Source organism: Pholcus phalangioides, unplaced genomic scaffold (assembly GCF_987345545.1).
Source record: "Pholcus phalangioides strain wild (caught in Gottingen) unplaced genomic scaffold, Ppha-v1.0 ptg000002l_1, whole genome shotgun sequence".
In the NCBI taxonomy this organism is placed as follows: Eukaryota; Metazoa; Arthropoda; class Arachnida; order Araneae; family Pholcidae; genus Pholcus; species Pholcus phalangioides.
Window position 1 is genome coordinate 9522440 of NW_028301595.1, and position 18786 is coordinate 9541225.

Sequence of the window (18786 nt, forward strand, 5' to 3'; positions counted from 1 at the left end):
TATGCATTAAAAAAAATTACACTCAATTAAAAGGATTAATAAAACCAACCTTATATGATGTTTTCATCTCATCTTGGAGTCGTCGCTCGAGGTCTTGTTTTTCAATATTGACTATTTCTTGTTCCTGACGAGCTTTATACAGTCTATCATAAACAAAGTGACATGCATTTTATTTGTTTTAGAAAATAGTAAAGAAAAGGCAATATTAGAAATAAAAAGTATCTACAAAAAATTTTATGAGACAGAATCAGAAGAAAAAAAATGATGGGGAAAAAAATCTGACAATGATGAAAATAAGGGGGATTAAAGTTGACACAGATAAGGATGTTGTTGAAGAATGAGATCATGACTTACAGAGAAGAACAAAAAAATTTTTTAGAAAGTACTTTTACTTATAGAAAAAAAGATAATTATTCTGCTGGGAAAGGCAAAAAAAAAAAACAAAAAAAAAAAACTAGATGGAGAAGAAGGGGATTTTTTAATGTTAAAAGCAGACTACTAGATGTCAAAATATTGGGAGTCATGGAAACACCTGAAGTCCAAGATTACTCTCTGATACTGAAATTTTTCAATGAAGTACAGAGATGAAATACTGCGCTAAAGATAAAAGTGATGCCTTATACTGGTGATGCTCAAATTTTGTCAACCGCTACTTCTTTGTACTGGTCAACATCTATCCTTTGATCTAACAAAGAATCACTTCAAAAGCACAGAACCAGCACATATCAATATTGATGACTCACAGCGATACACCTGAAAATGATTGACATTCCACACTTTGAGAACCACTGCCTTATACTGAGAAAACCCACACATGCTTACTTATGAAAGTGCTGCGGCACTGATAGGGCATTACTTCAAGTTTTTCATACAAATTTTGGTACCAAGGTCAAGCATATGCTCTGTAGACAGTAGTTTTGAAATGCTTTCCATGGCAATCCCACTCTGAATGCCTCTCAGCATGTGAACACCACAATGAAAGATTTAATGCATTTAATCTAATACAGTTTGCTAAACTATTGTTTGCTAAAAGCCATGATTACTAAAACTGGAATCTTCTATAACCACACATGAAAAAAGAACATTCACTTACTCTTTCTGCATATCTAAAAGGGCATCTTCGGCTCTTTGAAGCAATTCCATGTCTTTCATCATTTTCTGCATGTGAGCCTGTGATGACTTGTGTTGCACGAATGCAAACCAACATCCTCCTGTTGCTACAAGGATTGCTATAGCTAGAATAGCATCCTTTAAGTAGTTATGCTCTGCCACGAAAGAAAAAGAAAAGCAATGAATGTACATATATAATTTATAAAAACAAAAATAATACATTTGGCCTGACTTAATTCAGTGATTAATAAACAAATACCCCCTTAATAGAATAAAACCTCCTGAGACGAAAATTTCCTCCATAGAAGCAATGTTAAAGATCCCTGCTGAAAATATAGTTTTGATAAATTTTTCCTGATAACATAATAAATACATTGGTACCTTATATGTCATATGTCCTTAATGATATGAATTATGAATATGAACATAGAATAGAATAGAGATAGAATAGAGTCAGCTCAACTTAATCAGGTAACAAATAAACCAATACCCCCAAAAGCACCCCTGTTTACATGCACAAGATTAGGGTTGAATGAAAGATGGTTTGGTGAACATAAACCTGCTCGAAACCTTCCCTTCCCCAATAAAGAAAAAAGGAGGAAGAAAGATTTAAACCATCTTCTTTGATGGAAATTTGCAGTTTCATGCCCCTTTCTCATAATCTTTTTCAATTTTTCCCCCCACTGCTGAGTAAAAAATAACTTGATTCGGGGCTACTTTGCACATGCAGGAAGGGAGGATATAATATATATATAGCTGATGCAGTTAATTCATGTTAAAGATATTAATTTTCAATACTTATTTTTTTTACAAAATATTTCAATTGTTTTGTTTTGGGGGCACAATCCTCTAGGGGCCAGTGCCCATCTATTAAGCTTTGGCTCAGTTTGCTTAGTTTTGCTGACAAAGCAAGTGGGGAGGGTGTCAAAAATGGACAAAATTCTACATACGTAATACATGAATGGCACACTTAAGGAAAAACAAAGATTTTGTAGCATTGCTTTCATGCATGATTGTAACAGAAGAATAAAAGTTTCAGCCTCATTTCTTTGTAAAAACAAATACAAACAATTTAAAAAAATGTGAAACTATCCCATTTCACATACCCATTCTAAATATTTTTGGATGACAAGTAGCATTTTAAAAATACTGATCTATAAAATATTGAAAATATAGAAAAATAAAATAGTTTAGTTATGACCAGTGTCATATGAAACAATAATTTTCAATTTCTTTCTTGATATTCGATTAGTTTAGATTTTTTTTTGTAAACTTAACATTTTTAATCACTATTGATCCTCTATAAATCATCAATATATGCTTGACTGCGAGAGACACCTACCAGTCAAGTGGTTAGGGAAGGCTGAACAGGTATGGGTTCAAATCCTGGTTTGGACATAAATGTCTACTAACGCTAATAAATTTCCTGAACAGATCATACAGATCTCTTGGGAATACAGTGAGAATCGCAAATATTATTAAAATGAGAAACCTGTCTAAGACAGACACTGTATGAGATGAAAACATGTCTTAAATGGAACAAATATTTAGTCTTGTGGATAATTAATGTTTTTTCAATCATAGGCAGGGTATGGAAAAATCATGATTCTTTTTTAAAAAATCAAAAAAATTGGATATTTTTATTTAAATCAGATTTTTTGATTTAAATTGGATTGTTTGATTGAAACTAATTGAATAAATTTAAACAAATCTTGTTAATCATTAAGAATGCGTATTTTCATATCACCTAACTACTTTTTTCTCCTAATTGCTCAAATTTAATGAAACATTAATGAATAAACAACAAACAAACTATAAGCAAAAAATACAAACACCAAAAATCTGTGTTCGTGTAACGTGAAAGATCATTGAGCGTTAATTAACTCCATGGATTAAAATTTTTTGTAGAGGAAAAGTACTTTTTTATTCGTGAGCCTCCCCCCCCCCCCTCCGCAACAAAGTGAATGAGTGGTCGCAACTCAGTATCATACATCTGGTGCAGACATCTCAATTCACTCGATATACAACCAAAGGGCCATTCAGCCTCAACTAAATAAATCAAATTCTATTGACAAGATTGTTTCTTGCACAATGAATGGATATGTTTTCAAGTTGAATGATGTTGCTTAATATAGTTTACACATTTTTATTCTTTTACAGATTTAATGAGTTTTGGTAAAAAGGAAGCAAACTCAAAATTTTAATACAAAAAGTAAAGTCGAAAGCCCAATGATATCTACAGTGGTACAACATCTATTATTTTGAATCAGCAATTAGGGCAAGGCTTTATACAGAAAATTATTCCTGTTTTTTTTATCATGGGAACCCTGATGCCACATTGCAAGGCTGCATTCAAAATAGTGAAGTTTAGCTCCCTATATTTTTTTTGCAATGTTTCTCATGCACAAAATCTAGAAGTAGATCAGTTTTCTTTCTGTATTGTATATGGGAATTAAGTTCAAGTCTATGTATATTTACCCAAAAAAGATCTTCTATACTCCTTTTAATCACAAACTTTATCACATATCAGTAACATGCAAACCATACAGGTTACATTTACTCCAATATATCGAGTTTATGTAAAGAAAAAACAAAATTTAAATTTTGTGATTTAAATCATGGTTTTAATCATGATTTAAATCAAGCTAATTTAAATTGGTGTACCCGATCGTGGGAAACCTTTTTAATGCGGAAACGGAAGGCATATATAGTCTATTTGTAGATAGAAAACCTGCTAAAATGGAAATAATTTTTGGCCAAGTGCAAGTTTTTGACCTTTGGATGGGAGGAGAGTTAAGTCGTTCTGATCCCCCTTTTGTTAGGCGAACTCTTTCACTTCTTGGAAAAACCATGAATGCTTATTATCTATCTGAACTGGTTCTGGGGAGAGGGGTCAGGCTTAAGAGGAAGCGAATTTACTATTCAAAATTTAGTAAAGTGTTGTTTAGCATTTCTTTTATGATGGAAGTGATGACTTTTGTAAGAAAATATTCCTATTTCTTGGAAAAAGTTTGATAATTTCAAGAGAGTAGTACGCAAGGAAGACTGAATTATTGTTAACAATTTAGCGATACTATGTTTTGGCTAAAGCAGAGATTTTCATTCAGTGTAGATATGACCACCAGCAACAAGAAATGTGTATTGAATTTGAACACAAAAATAGAGTTTGTAGAAGAGTAAAAAAGCAAAATTTAAGTGTTACAGATATGTAGAATCTTCCTTCCACAAACATTATTGGTTATTGATCTCATTGTCACTTTTTTTTAAAAAGGTATGCAATGTCTCATTTTTTATTTTAAATATAGTAAAACCTTGCTACAACGATATCCTTCACTATGATAAAGCCCTCTATAATGATATTTTTGGGAGGTTTTTGAAATCACTATAAAAAATATTTTTTTTATATTTATCAAAATCGTTTTGAATTCAATTTTAGCTTCGTCACTCGTTTTCTTTCTTCTGAAGACATCTGATAACATAAATATTTTGCACTAAAAATCACTGAAAGCTAAAGTAAGTTATTGGTACTGCTACTTCCTGTGTAAGACACAAAAATGCAATGCGATAAACTTCTTTACAGGGACAATGCATCTTAATGAATTTTTATGATAAAGTAATGAATTAAAATTTTTTGCACCAAATAAATACAGGACGTTTATAATTAAAAGACACTATTTTAAAGCAGCCTACAAGCAAAACCAATCAGAAAACTATGAAATTTTATGGAGGACCTCATGATGTGATGGTAATTAGTTTCTATGGGAGGGGGGGGGGAAGAGAGATAGTTGCATGTCACCACCAGAGACAGCGTTTTATTAAAAAAATGGCACATTTAGGCAAAAATTTACAATTTTAACAATTGTTAAACACTTTTACAATTGATACTGCAACAAAACATGTTCCACATGATGTCCATCATTTTCAGATACCACGTGGAATCACAAGATGGCGTGTTTCACAACTGACCAAAGTGTGTGCAGGGAAATGTTCAGCACCTGGCGTGAAATGCTGCCTTTAAGGTCACGTAAAGTTCTGGGATTGTCTCAATTTACCAGACATTTCAAATGTCCCCCAAAGCCTTAATCACATGGATTAAGGTCCAGGGATCGGGGAGGACATAGATTAGAGAAGTGCTGGCTGATGACACCTTCTTTGGCAGAATGTGTTTCAAGAACATTCTTAACACACACACTGCGATGTGTGGAGGAGCTCTGTCTTGCATGAAAATTATGTCTGCAAGACAGTGACGTGCTTGCAAAGCCAAAACAATTTCGTTCTGTAACAGCAATGCATATCGCTTCCTGGTGATAGAACATGTCACTGGACCTGTAGAACATAACTCCTCATAGAAGTAGGGACCGAGAATAAATGATGCAGTAAATCCCCACCGTACCATCCCTTTTGGTGAATACAACGGAACCTCTAAGATAGCATGCAGATTTTCTAGTTCCCAAATTTGGCAGTTGTGAGTATTGACTGCACCAACCAAGTGCAAATGTGCTTCGTCTGTCCAGAAGATATTCCAAAGCCATTCTGAATCTACCTCAATGCAAGCTAGAAACTACAGTAAGAAGCTCTGTCCTCTTCCACCTGAAGCGAAACCTCCTGTACTGAGTCTATAGAAACATGTTTTCTTCCTCTTCCAGGACGAACAGCCAACAATCCTATGGTTTCATATTTTGATATCATACTCCGAAGGTTTTTAACATTCATTGGACTTTTTTGAATCCTCTTCCAGGTCTGATATTTCCATAGAGCAGTTACTGCGGAATTGCTGTTTTGGTAAAACAATTTGACCAAGAAAGCGTGATCGCGTAAACTTATCGTCATTGTGAGCAGCAAACACATTGAGAAATGAGATCTCTGCAAATGTTTCTAGGTGTTATAATAGCTGCTGCATGACATCACATAAATGTACGTGTTTACTACAGGTATTCAAAGTGAAATGCCCTATGGTGGCGACATGTGCAACTAATTCTGCCCCCCCCCCCCCATAAACAAATTTCCATCACTTCATGAAGTCCTCCACTAAATTTCACACTTTTCTGATGACTGGTTTTGCCTGTAGGCTAATTTAAAATAGGGTCTTTTAATTATGGATGCCCTGTACATCATTTTCTGATGCATTATTAACGTATTATGTATCATGAACATATTAACAATGCCAATGTAGAAAAGATGATAACAACAGCTATACTGGAATGGCTTCATGCTCAAAAAGGTAGTATGGTGCTCAATATCAAGGTAAAAAATACATTAAAAACAAAATAATACCCCAATAATTTAATCACATAAAATAATCACTCTAATGTTGCTGATTTGTTGTAAATAGAATTTCCTTAAAAAACATCAATAATGTGCACAAAATACATACTTTTTGGTGCGCCAAACAGAACTACGTCCATGGCCTTTAAAGCGATCTTTTGCCTGTGTATTGGATCTTTAATACCCAGTCGACCAGATAATAATGAGTTTGAATTGATAGCAAGCCTGAAATGCATAAACATATATGAATGTTAATAATGGTAGATTGATTTTTCCGTAGAAATGAGATATTATATATAAGGGCAATAGAATAAATTAAATACTTCAAGTAGGCCAAAACATCACCAGAAATCATCTCTCGTTTCTTTACAGCTCTCAAAAATTTAAAGCACATTCCCTCCAGTTCAAGTATGCATTAACAGTTCAATTGATGTAATAAAAAAAAGACCCAACTAAGCAAGCACATTGTATCTCTGAGCGCAGGGTCACCATTTCAACTTTTTCTGTGGGGGAAGACAACATGTACAACATGTACATTAATGTATACATATATTTGTATACTAGCTGTAACCCGCGGTTTCGCTCGCGGTGAATTTGGTTATCTGAAAATGATTTCCCCCATATAACATTTGCAGCACGTTGGGGGTTAAATTTTCAGAAATCCTGTTGTAGTAATTCTCTGTATTATAAAATATAATATTCACCAAATTTCATATTTATAGCTTCTGCTGTTTGGACTTGACGATGATTGCGCCATATAACCTTTGAATCCTCTTATGACCCCTTCAGGGGGGGGTCAAATTTCAAAAAAAAATCCCCCTTCTTAAATTGATTTTATGCCATCAAGTAAAACTACTGATCAAACTTCATAATTATAGCTCCAGTGGTTTTGGCTCGGCTTGATTTCTCTATGTAACCTTTGAACTCACTTATAGGGTCGAATTGTCACCCCTTAGGGTCGAATTTTGAAAAACCCTTTCTTAGTGGGTATTTATTTCATGAAATGAAACTACTTGACCCAATTTGATATTTAGAGCTGCAGTGGTTCCGGCTCAATGATGATGAATCAATCAGATGGGATATGTTATTACATATGTGTAGACATATAAATCATTTCTAGTGTATTTTTTTAAAGTAAGAACCCCCTCAATGATGGGCTTGTCTCTGAGATAAAAATTGACTTTAGTCTTGCAAAAATGCTAATGAATCCAAAAGAAGTTAGAAATTAAACCTATAGATACTAAGAAAGCTTTTTTTTATGGTGTATTAGCTTTTCATTTTGGCTTTAAATATAATACAATGACCACTTAAATGCTGATGATGCACCTCAGAGCAGGGCCGTCTTAAGAGCAGCATGAGCCCATGGGCCAAATGATATTTTTGAGACTCTTATTGGAAAATTCTAGAAAATTTGAACTAGTTCTCATTCATGAGTCCCCTCTTCTCTTGAGGGGCCCAGGTGGGCCCATGTGTTAAGACAGCACTGCCTCAGAGGCATTGTGCCTTACTTGCAGGGGGGGGGGGCTAAATGGGCCAATATGGATCCAAGAATGGACCAGAAGTGACCTAAATACAAATTCTTGCACAGGGCATAGGAATGGCTAGTTATGGCACTGACTTCACCTACTGATGGGTTAAAGCAGGGCTTGAGACAAATGGAGAAAAAATCAAGGCTGCAAATAAATATTTTAGGAGTCAAGTGTATATCTTTCATCTGAGCTGGTGATCAACAAATTGAAAATTTTAAGCGCCAATACCAATTTTCTTTAGCTGCCATGGTGATCTGGCACCTGGGATTAGTCACACCCTTGGTTAAAGAGAGTATTTTTATTTCTATGCTTTGAGTAAGATTGATCAATAGGCATTTTACACATATATTTTTTGCTAAAAGAATACTGTATTTATTTATATACAATGGAACTTTGGTTTAAGAGTCATTCACGAGGCAAGCAAAAATTTTAAACAAATATTGATCTGATATAAGGACAATGTCTCGAGCGAGAGACAAGCAAAAGTTTCAAAATGGTTGTACCAGCTTTTAATTTGATAAATGAAATATTTCTTGCAATACAAGCATTAAATAATAAACACTCTTAGATGACCAATTGTCTAAATGAGGTTTTGTATATTCATCTCGTCTGTCAAGCATCATGAGATGACAATTAAACAGCTAACAATTCACTTTCACTCATTGCAAGCATAGTCATTTTAATACATTATTCACCTGTCATGAGCAGCTAACTTGTGTTTTTATATTCACACTTGGCCAAAGTGATGAGTGAGAGATTTCCTTTTTAAAAACTGTGTTAACAATTTTAGGGGATAGGATGATGCTTGAAAAATACATTGTGCGCACATTTGTAGTAATGAAACCCTTCAATGGTTTAAAGGCCCTTGTTTGATTTGAGCCAATTAAGACATCATTGACTGCAGATGTCACATTTATAGCACAAGCCTATGAAAGCCACTCTTCCCCCCCCCCCTCCACTTGTTGTGTGTTAATGCAAGCACAGATTTCAAAGTGAAGCCCTGCAGTTCCATATTATTTTGTAAATATTCAAGCCTTCAATATTAAGTATATAAATAAAAATACAATAACTTAAAATGAATAAACCAGCTGTTTTCCTTTGAAATGAATTGTAGCTGAACAGAGGCTGCAGAACAAAAATCATTGAGATTTAATTATTTCTTATAGGGAAGTATGATTTGTTATATGAGAGTTTTGAATTACAAGCACATTCACAGATGAATTATGCAGCAGTAAGTAAAAAGTTTCTAATTTGTAAGCCAAAGTTCCACTGTTAATAACTTACCTAAATTTCATATAAATAGACTTTGAAGATATAGTAAATTGAAATTTATAGTAAATGTATTTTTTTGCATATTATAGGCATGGAACAAATATTTTCATATTTGAAAACTGTATTGAAACAATATGAAAAAATAACAGAGGCTTCATTAGTTACGCATGCAACAGACCTTGGTAAGCAAGTTCCATTCACAGCATGTTCTCGGAAAGTGTGCTCATAGTCAGCCAGTTCCACAGATGAAATCAGCCAATCAACCGTTTCTTCAACTGTCCAATTATGAACTAAAAAAGGAGACGATTATGAAGATTCTATAAAATCATCGAACGAATGAAGAAAAATATGTTGCACTTTTCCTAAAACACTAATCAATTTGAATTAAAAGCAACATTTGAAGACAAATTTCAGAATACTAAAAGATCACACTTTGGCATTTCGGAGTGTCTAATGAAATTATGCACGTGGAGAAGGGGGTGATATAAGCAGTAGAAGTAGATGTGAATATTAAAAAAATTCCTCATTGGCCAGTGGCGATTAGACCTAAAAAATCCAGTGGCCACTTACGAACGCAAGCAAAAGAAAAATCGAATAATTTCAATATTGGCTGAACCCCACACAGATATTTTTCTCATATTAAACACATCAAGAAAAGTACAAATTAAAAATAATTTCACTCAGCTATATTTAATCTATTTATCATTTCTATCATTTATTTTTAGTAAGCATATACTGTGTTTCCTCACATTAGCTGGCATGCTGTCAAAATCAGGGGGGAGGGGAGACACCCCAGCTCTCTTAATGTTGGTGTCTGGCACATTCCCGGTACACTGGGAAAAGCAAGGTTCATTGAGGATAACGTGATGCATTCAAAAGACCAATACAGATTTTCATATAAAGTACTGAATAACTAAGTGAATAAGAATAAAATAGTTTATCACTGTAGAAAAAAAATTTTAAATGGGAATTTTTTTCATAACTATAACAAAAGTAAAGCATTTACTTATCCCTCTAAGTAAACAGAGGATTATGGAATAAAAGTTTGATAAAAGATCTTTTACAAAACTTGGAAAAAAAACAACCAATAAACCTATCGGTTGCATTTGCTTGAATGTAACTGATACACTTATTGGTTGCATTTTTCAAGTTTTATAAAAGATGTTTTATAACCATTTTATAGTGTAATACCAGAGAGATAGATAGATACAGTAGACAGAACAGCTCACAACCCCAGACACAAAAAAAAAATCAACTTACTTCCATTACCTTAAATGAGTCAGGATTGTGAAGGAAAATTAAAGTGAAGATTTATAGCAGTGGTCCTCCCTGCTCCAAATTGCTATAATAATTATGGTCAACCCAATACAAAATACGGATACACTGTATTTTGCACGTTTTTCCACGTGTTCACGGATTAAAAATGTTGCTTTTACATTATGGCATCATGTTTTGAATTATTTAATTCTTTGTTCTGCTTATTCCTATTCAACATGCATGATCAAGAAACATAAAAAAAATTTTTTGCAGGCTTTAATTCTAACTTTAAATATGCATGCTTCCATTTAACTGATCTAATCAAATAGGCTCGGTATTCCTACGTTTTTAATAAATTAAGATTTCCTGTAGAAAAAAAGCAAAAGAGCAAACATAAAATTAGACCTATATGGATAGTTCACGAGACAGAAAGGATCCTAAAATGTGGAGAACAGGCAAGGTTCAAATCTGCCAATTCAATCGATTCTTAGAGTATACAAGATATGCGGAAGACTGGATGTTGTGAAGATATTTATTATTTGAGATGTTAATTTTTTAAGGAAGGAAAAAACTCATCTCTGCCTCTACCGGGAGTCGAACCCGGGTCCCTCGATTGCCAGATGAGTGCTCTGACCACTAAGCTACAGAGGAGATAGAGATTTTCCTTCACTAGAGCGTATATATGCCGAACGGAACCGTGCAATGGACGGTGAAACCGATCAGCTAATATAGTATAGATATTTGAGAATTACCACAAATTTGTGACTCAAATTTAACTGGCATGCTGGTTTCAGTTTTAAATATATATCACACAGTTAAATCTTTAAGTTGCAGATGTGCTTCAAAAATTCTGTCACCTCAACTGAATGCTTTCGTCAGGATTTAAATCGTCTAATGATGTTTTAGCATTTTTCATGAAAACACTCAGTGAAATCTTTTTTCACTGAGCTTGAGCTATCATTGATGATGGTTTTTATTTCGCTCCATACTCTTTCTACCTTGGCATTACTTGATGAAATCGTAAATAGAATTCGCAATATCATTCTCAATGTCTCAAACTTAGTGAACTTAGGAGAAGTCATCTTCTCCAACAGTGATTCCACAGATATTTTGATGGTTTAAAATTTTTGTACGTTATGTTTCAGAGCATTTCCCATTCGGAACGTGATTTTGCTTTATTGAGACCAAAAATTGGCCCATTTCGTTCAGCTCACTCTCTCCATATTGTTGCAAAAATTCGCCTGACTGAGAAAACACTGTGGTACCTAATTTGTGAGCATACGAAAGCACGTTGATTTTCCAGGGCAATGTTCTCCAAAAAAAAAATCTCCATTGTTTCCACTACCAAGTGGTGTAAACCACGAAATGATTCTATCTGATTTGATTTTCGTTCTCTCTCGTGTGGCACTGTGGGAAATTGGAGGCAACTTGGAGTAAAAAATCTGAGTCTCCACTCTCACGTGTCTAGTCACCGTGTCATGAGTTGCGAACGTTAACTTTCCCTTTTATGTAGAAGATATGGATATTAAACATAGCTTGTACTTAATATTATATATACCATGAGCTAGGTCAGTGTTATCGGAAAAAAAATAATTTTTAAGAGTAATTTCCCTCATCTCCAAAATTTAAAGGGGTAGTTTTGTGAAAGGATGGGTACTTCTTTTATGCTTGAGAAATAATTGAAAAATAACTAAGATTTAAAAGAGTATTTTCACTCTTCAATGAAATATGAAAGAAAAAATAAAACTGAATTTTGATATGTTGGCAAACACTAGGCTGGCCCAAATTGAGAATAAAGAAAAAAAAATTCTAAAAAAAGAGAGTAATAGCATAAAATTTTGGGAAACTCTGGATCATATTATCAGATCAGAATTTTTCGACAAATGTTTGATGATTTGTTCATTTAATGTGTCATCTCCTACATTTTTTGGTGAAATTTTTGGCTATCTCTGGTGTAGGCCTACTGTGGCAAATTTGAACTCCGTAAAAAAAGGTTCATATATGGCTTACTCTATATGTTGAACATACATGCTAGCACTACTACTAAACCTGCATATGGTGTATAAACATTTCTCAGACAAATTCATAATGAGCTGGTGCATGCCAGAATGTACCGTGTAGCTAATGTAAAAACGAACGTTGAAGAATCACATTACTATTATGTGTTCACACTACAAGCCAGTATCATTCAATGATTTGAAAGCTATCAAAAAGACTTCTTGGATATTCAAGCTTTAATATGTAATACACAATAGGACAATATTTATACCTCATAAACATGTGCAAATCATAAGCTGATACAGGACCTATAACAAACTGGGGGGAAGGTGCTACGATTATTTACCTCAGCTCTCCTACCAATGCCAATAATACTATTTTTTCAGGGGGGGAGGGTTGCCTTTCATCACCCCAATTAATGCCTTCTTTAGAGCTGGTCTAGTAGTTTCAGAGAAAAAGAAATACCTAACACAACTTTTGATTTTTTTTGTATATTTGTATACTGCACACAAAGCTCACCCAAAGACATTCTCCACGCATCCCAGAGTTCATCAACACTGATAGATTTGTCATCCCCATGGAATTCTTTATGTCGCTCATATCCATTTTCATATTTCAGCTCGTCACGGAGAAACTATAAAATTAAAGGGTGGACAATTAAAATCAAATATAAAACATTCATGTTATCTGCAAAGACAGGTACATCTGGAACTCTCTCCCTCTCTCTCACACACACACACACTGCTACTGATCATACAGTTTAATCAGAAGCAATAAAACTTCAAATAAAAATAAACTTATAGCATAAAGTTCTTTACTTATTGCCTTAATATGAATTGATAAATGAATGACCAATTATAAATAACAATATATACTACTGGACAGTCTATGGACCTCATGAACATAACTCTGGGGTGCAAACAAGACGAAACATTGTGGGGGAAGGCTAGACTTGCTGGACTACTTTATAAAAACAAATACAATAAACATATGGGGATAAATTGAGAAGCTATCCATATTTAGATCAGGCATCCATAATTTTTTTATCGCCAGATTCTAAATTCATATTTTATCATAATTGGTTTGTTTCTCTCATTGGGTTGCTGTATTTTTGATATAGTTCAGATATATATCCGACAATCACATTTTTATGGGCATCTCTTCTCAGCCACCTCATTGGGCATTGCGTCTGTTGTGGCCTTTCTATTTGTATATACAGTAAAACCTCGATAAGTCGTCACCTCAAGTTATCGAAAAATTATGACGGATTAAGCAAAGTGATGACTTAAGCAGAGTTCCGTCAGTTTTAATGTTATGAAAATCGTATAAATTAAAAATAATATGACATTTATCAAAGTATGAATCAAAATAACAATATTAATAAAATTTATAGATTGCGAAAGAAAAAAAAATAGCAATTTTTTATTTTTTTTTATCTTATTACTTAAATTGTTGTGGTGAAATGTACTGTACACTTTGATTCGTACTAGTAATTTTTTAATTTAGACTAACAGAGCAACTGTTTGAATAAGTAGCTTTTCTTCATAACAGAACTCTCTATTGCACATTAATTTTACATATACATCAAATTTAATTTTAGTGTTTGAATTCTTCATCAGTAGTTCATGATACAACTACAAAGTAATCTCGACCACTTTTGACTTGGTGGAGGGGCCTTGGGCAGGGAAAAGTAAACAGAATACCTCAATTTGGGAAAGAATGTCTAATTTTTTTCAACAAAGACATTTTGTTTGAATTTCAAGCCCTAAATTAGTAGAGTCTATGCTTTCTATGATTATTTATTATCCGTGCCCGTTGCACTTTGACTTTAACTTAATTAATTTGATTCTTCGATTTACGTAATTTTTTATTTTCTTGCACTATGTGTAATCCTTGAAATATCAATAAATTTTGGTTTTGCCGGAGATGCCCTGGGGGGAGGGGGGGGGGCCTTGAAGTACTTACGTTGTTTCTTGCGACAGAGCCTGGATGTTTTGCGGTTTTTCCAATTTCTCCAGTAGAGCCCATGCAGAAATTAGATCTAGCTTGAACAGTCTCCAACGTTCAAAAACCTTAGTCGGCAAATGAACTTCCCCAGCGTAACTTTCGTTACTTAAACTGTTCCGTTTGGGTATATAGGATTTTATGGTGACTTTTAAGCATATGGCAATGCTGTTAACAAACTCTTTTTTTCATGGGAGCCATAAAAATAGTCTGTGTACCACTTTCTCAAATTTTTTCATAGTGACGAGTTAACCAAAATTAGCAACAAGTAAACGAGGGTTTAATAACATTTTGGTCTAAAGAGAGCTGGAAGGGTCTGAAGAAAAATGACGACTTAACAAGGTTTTACTGTATAAGGGATTTGAAGGCATCTGCTGATGGGAGGAGAGAAATTTGTTGCATTGTGTATTAATGAAAAATTACAGGTCTCATCTCAGATTTCTCGAGGTGGCTCAAATACCTGGAGTCCTCACGTTCCAAGGTTTGTGCTTAAAGTACTGTGTGAATTGTATAAAATGACCTTCGTCGATACGCATAAGGGGTCATGCAAGTATTAAGTCCGCGTCGAGGGGGGGGGGGGTTTCGGATTTGCTGACTTTTGATGACGAGGGACGAGGGGGGTTTTGAAGGTTGCTTACGTCATCAACCACCCTTTTCGAAGATATGAAATATTCTAAGCTGCTGACGAAATTTTGCTGACAGGGGGGGGGGGTCAGTGTTTTGCTGACGGGGGGGGGTCAAAAATGGCTAAAAATCTGCTTACGTAATACTTGAATGGCCCCTAAACAATTTACATTACAATAACAGAAATTACAATCCAGAATAATGAAATTTACTCTTTGAAAAAAATGAAGGAATGAGTATTACAAAAGACATGCCAGGACATCAGAATTATGTTGGAAAAAACACATACAATGCCATCCCATAAAAATGGGATGTATGGTCTGCCAGTTGAATTTTAGAAAGTAGCATGCATATGGTATATTGTCTCAAAAACATGGCTCAGCTTGGAAGAAGGTTGGCCATTCCTGATCTAGGCTAGGTGGAGATGGCAACCAGAGATGCTAAATGCTGTCAAATGTGACACCATGAGAATTTCAAAATCAACTTGAAAATATTAGCTGCAGGGATTCCAAAACTTTTGCAGCATCCTTGGGAATGATATTACAGTATAATAGACCTTTTAAATTTCTCGCGGCACACCTGACCGATCTTGGCACTTTGACAGCACCAATAAAGTGCGGTGACATACTACTTCTTCCAAACCGAGCACAAGTTCCGCCTGTCGCTATTGGACAAATTTACTACCGTTTTGCATCCTTTCGGGGGGGGGGGGGGGGGGGGTAAAGGTGATCAAGTTTCTGCGGGGATCGGAACTAGATTCTTCACGATGCCCACGCGATGCTATACACCCCCTAACGCGACCGCATAGGAGCACCAATGTACCGTTTGGGAAGCAAAGGCCCTATTCTTACCTCCAATGCAGGTACAGGAGCAAAATCTGCTTTTGATCATTTCCCTCACCAAAAATCAAAGATTTTCCTGACTAAACTCCAGAAGAAATAAATATAATTCAAAATCTTAACCTTCCAAAATTTCAAGTTTTTGCTTTTCGAGTTCGTTTTTCCTCCCGTTCACAGAATGTTTTTTTCCTAACTTTTATAAAATATTTGATATTTCCCTGTCAAATATTTTATATTTACCTTGACTTTCCAGATCACTTGCAATATAATTAATTTCATCCCTTTAATGTCTAGCGGCATTCCAACTGATCTCTTCCCTTTCGAGACTCATTAATTTAATTAAAGGGATAACCTGCAGCCAAAAGCAGGAAAAAACAAAAATTTTCCATTTTTACCTTTTTCTGAAACAGCATTAGGTTTAGTGATTTTTTCAAGAGCGATAAGTCTAAAAAATTAAACGACTATTTATAATTATAGAATGCTGATTTTGATGTCTCCAACTTCACCGTTTTAAATAATTTTTTATCGAATCCCTTGGATACATAATCGTCAATTATGGCCTCGATGCAATACAAACATGCATTCATTTTCAAAGCGCGAAAATCCTCTCGCATAAATCGGAATGGCCTTAACCTAGAAATAACTTTCAATATATGAATGACCTTTAAACGGTTTTGTAATACGTGACAGTTACTTATAGATCAGATTAACATCATTTGACGGAAATTCTCCTCTTGAATTCTACGAGATAAATAGACGACGCGCGCAGAAAATGTAGTTGCTACTCAACAAGTTTGAATTGAAATAAATGGATGTGGGTGCCGTTATGCGCGAGACATAACTAGAGTAGGCACTCTTGTTATACCAGATTGCTTATTGCTTCAGATCAGGAAAAAAAAATGATACAAGAACCCTAAAGAGAGGCCAAACTCTAATATAAAATTGGGCCATCGCACTGAAATGACATAGATGTGCTCAAAATCAAGGTATGGAATCCTTAGACAAATTTGCGGTTAGGTTTCGCGGATTGTAAAGTTATTTGGTATGGGTTCAGCCATGCAATTGTTCAAAATTTGAAGAAATGTTGACCTTATGATGAGGCCAAAGTCGCTCGTTTTGTTTAAAAAAGGCTCACGTTTCAGGGCTTGACGAATCTCGAACAATTATATGCCTAATCTGACAATTAACTAAAAATAGATGCCCGAACCCGAATAGATATTTTACACATGCCCGAAAAATAATACTAAATATTACTACTGTGGATTTACTTATTTCAAAAATTTAAAGAATTTATATTTTCATATAAGAAATCGAAATTTTGAAAGAAATACGAAAATACAAAAGCAATGCGGTCATCAATTAAAAGTTTGAAATCAGTCGAACCACTCAATTTAATATTCTGCTTTGTTGTCGATGGAAAAGTCGCCAAGTTGGTCTGTCTTAAAAGCATACGTCCCGGGACAAAATGATTTTTCTGAGGAACCTCCCCCACACGATATTACCTACCCCAACAAGTTTTCATACTTAACATTGCAACTAGGTGAGAGGAAATTGTAACTTATCATGAAAGCTGGACACTTCTCCATGCGCCAAAAGGGCACATAATATCATATCATATAACCGATTTACGATACGGGGCAGGAGCACAGCTGCACACGACTCCCGCATAGGAGAGGGAATTTACAGTGTTTTAACCCGGGGGGCCTATAGATAAAAATATCATTATTTTTCATTTATATATTTACTTATAGAGAAATATACCCGTAGAAAATCTTGGTTTGGGTGACCTGCCCAATCGCAGGATTTGAGGTCCATAACTACACAGAGCCTCACAAAATCAGGGCCATAAAGAAACACCATACACGCACTACATGTTTCATCATGACTGCCTAATGAATTCTGTGGAATTTCAAGCACGTGTATAAAAAAACTTGCATCGTTGATGAAAAAATATAAAATGAAAACGTTTAAATTTTTTTTAAATAAATGCTGGGTCCAAGTTTTTACATGACCTGGGCATGTCGGGCAATAGATCTGTCCAGCCCAGTCACGTTTCCGATACTGCACTTTAAAAATTTACAGAAACCCGTACTCTGTCATTTTCCAGTCAGCTGATAGAAAATTTGAATGAACTTCCAAGCTGACGTACCAGAAACAAAAAACATCGGAGAACGCATATTTTCCCTCTTACTTTCAGTGAAGAATATTTGTACTTGGAAAAAGAAAAACCGACACAGCAACAATGAGGGAAAAGAAAAATATAATTCCGTGACCATGATCCAACATCCCCGCTACAGAGAGAGACATTCGCACCGAGAAAAGAAAAGGACCGGAAACTAAATAAACAAGGATTCGCGGAAATTCAACCTTACACACAGTCACGACGAAGAAAGCATTCAGTCGGCCATCACTATATCAAACCGCAACGTTAGCCGCGGCCTCAGACTACGAAGCGGAAGAAGGCGCAGAAACGTAAATGAGAAAATGCAACAACAAAAAATTTATCAAAATATAAGATACAACGAAGACAACATAAAATTTAAAAAAGCAGGGGAAAAAAAATAAGGGAGCATTTGAAGAAACCCTGAAGGGACAAAATCTTTCAAACGCTCGAATGCCAGAGCTACCTGAAATAGACAGTAGTCTCTGGCAAGGGGCCACGCAGACCAGGATTCCAAGTGACAAGCTCATGAAACAGAGAAAGACACACGCACACATATAAGCAAGCTCGGTCGGCAACTGTGCAAAAATAGGGCGAACGCAACTGAACAAAGCAAAATAAGAATCCAACTTCGAAGGGAAAGCTACGCTATGAGAAATTATCAAGAGCGGGAAAAGAAATCCAAAACGCCACACGCTGTAAAGACGAAACTCTCGTATGATAAATG

The 18786-nt window shown here is 35.0% G+C and overlaps 1 protein-coding gene across 6 annotated transcripts in view; it reads right to left on the minus strand.

Annotated features, from left to right (window-relative positions):
* Positions 1–18786, minus strand: part of Stim (stromal interaction molecule) — a 74323-nt gene that overhangs the window by 17049 nt on the left and 38488 nt on the right. For all 6 annotated transcript variants that reach the window (XM_089238204.1, XM_089238170.1, XM_089238180.1 and 3 more), the window contains exons 3-7: positions 12951–13065; positions 9355–9466; positions 6485–6600; positions 1094–1265; positions 50–143 (exon numbers count right to left, since the gene is read on the minus strand). In XM_089238204.1, the coding sequence (XP_089094330.1) occupies positions 50–143; positions 1094–1265; positions 6485–6600; positions 9355–9466; positions 12951–13065 (609 nt within the window). The remainder of the gene's footprint in view (positions 1–49; positions 144–1093; positions 1266–6484; positions 6601–9354; positions 9467–12950; positions 13066–18786) is intronic.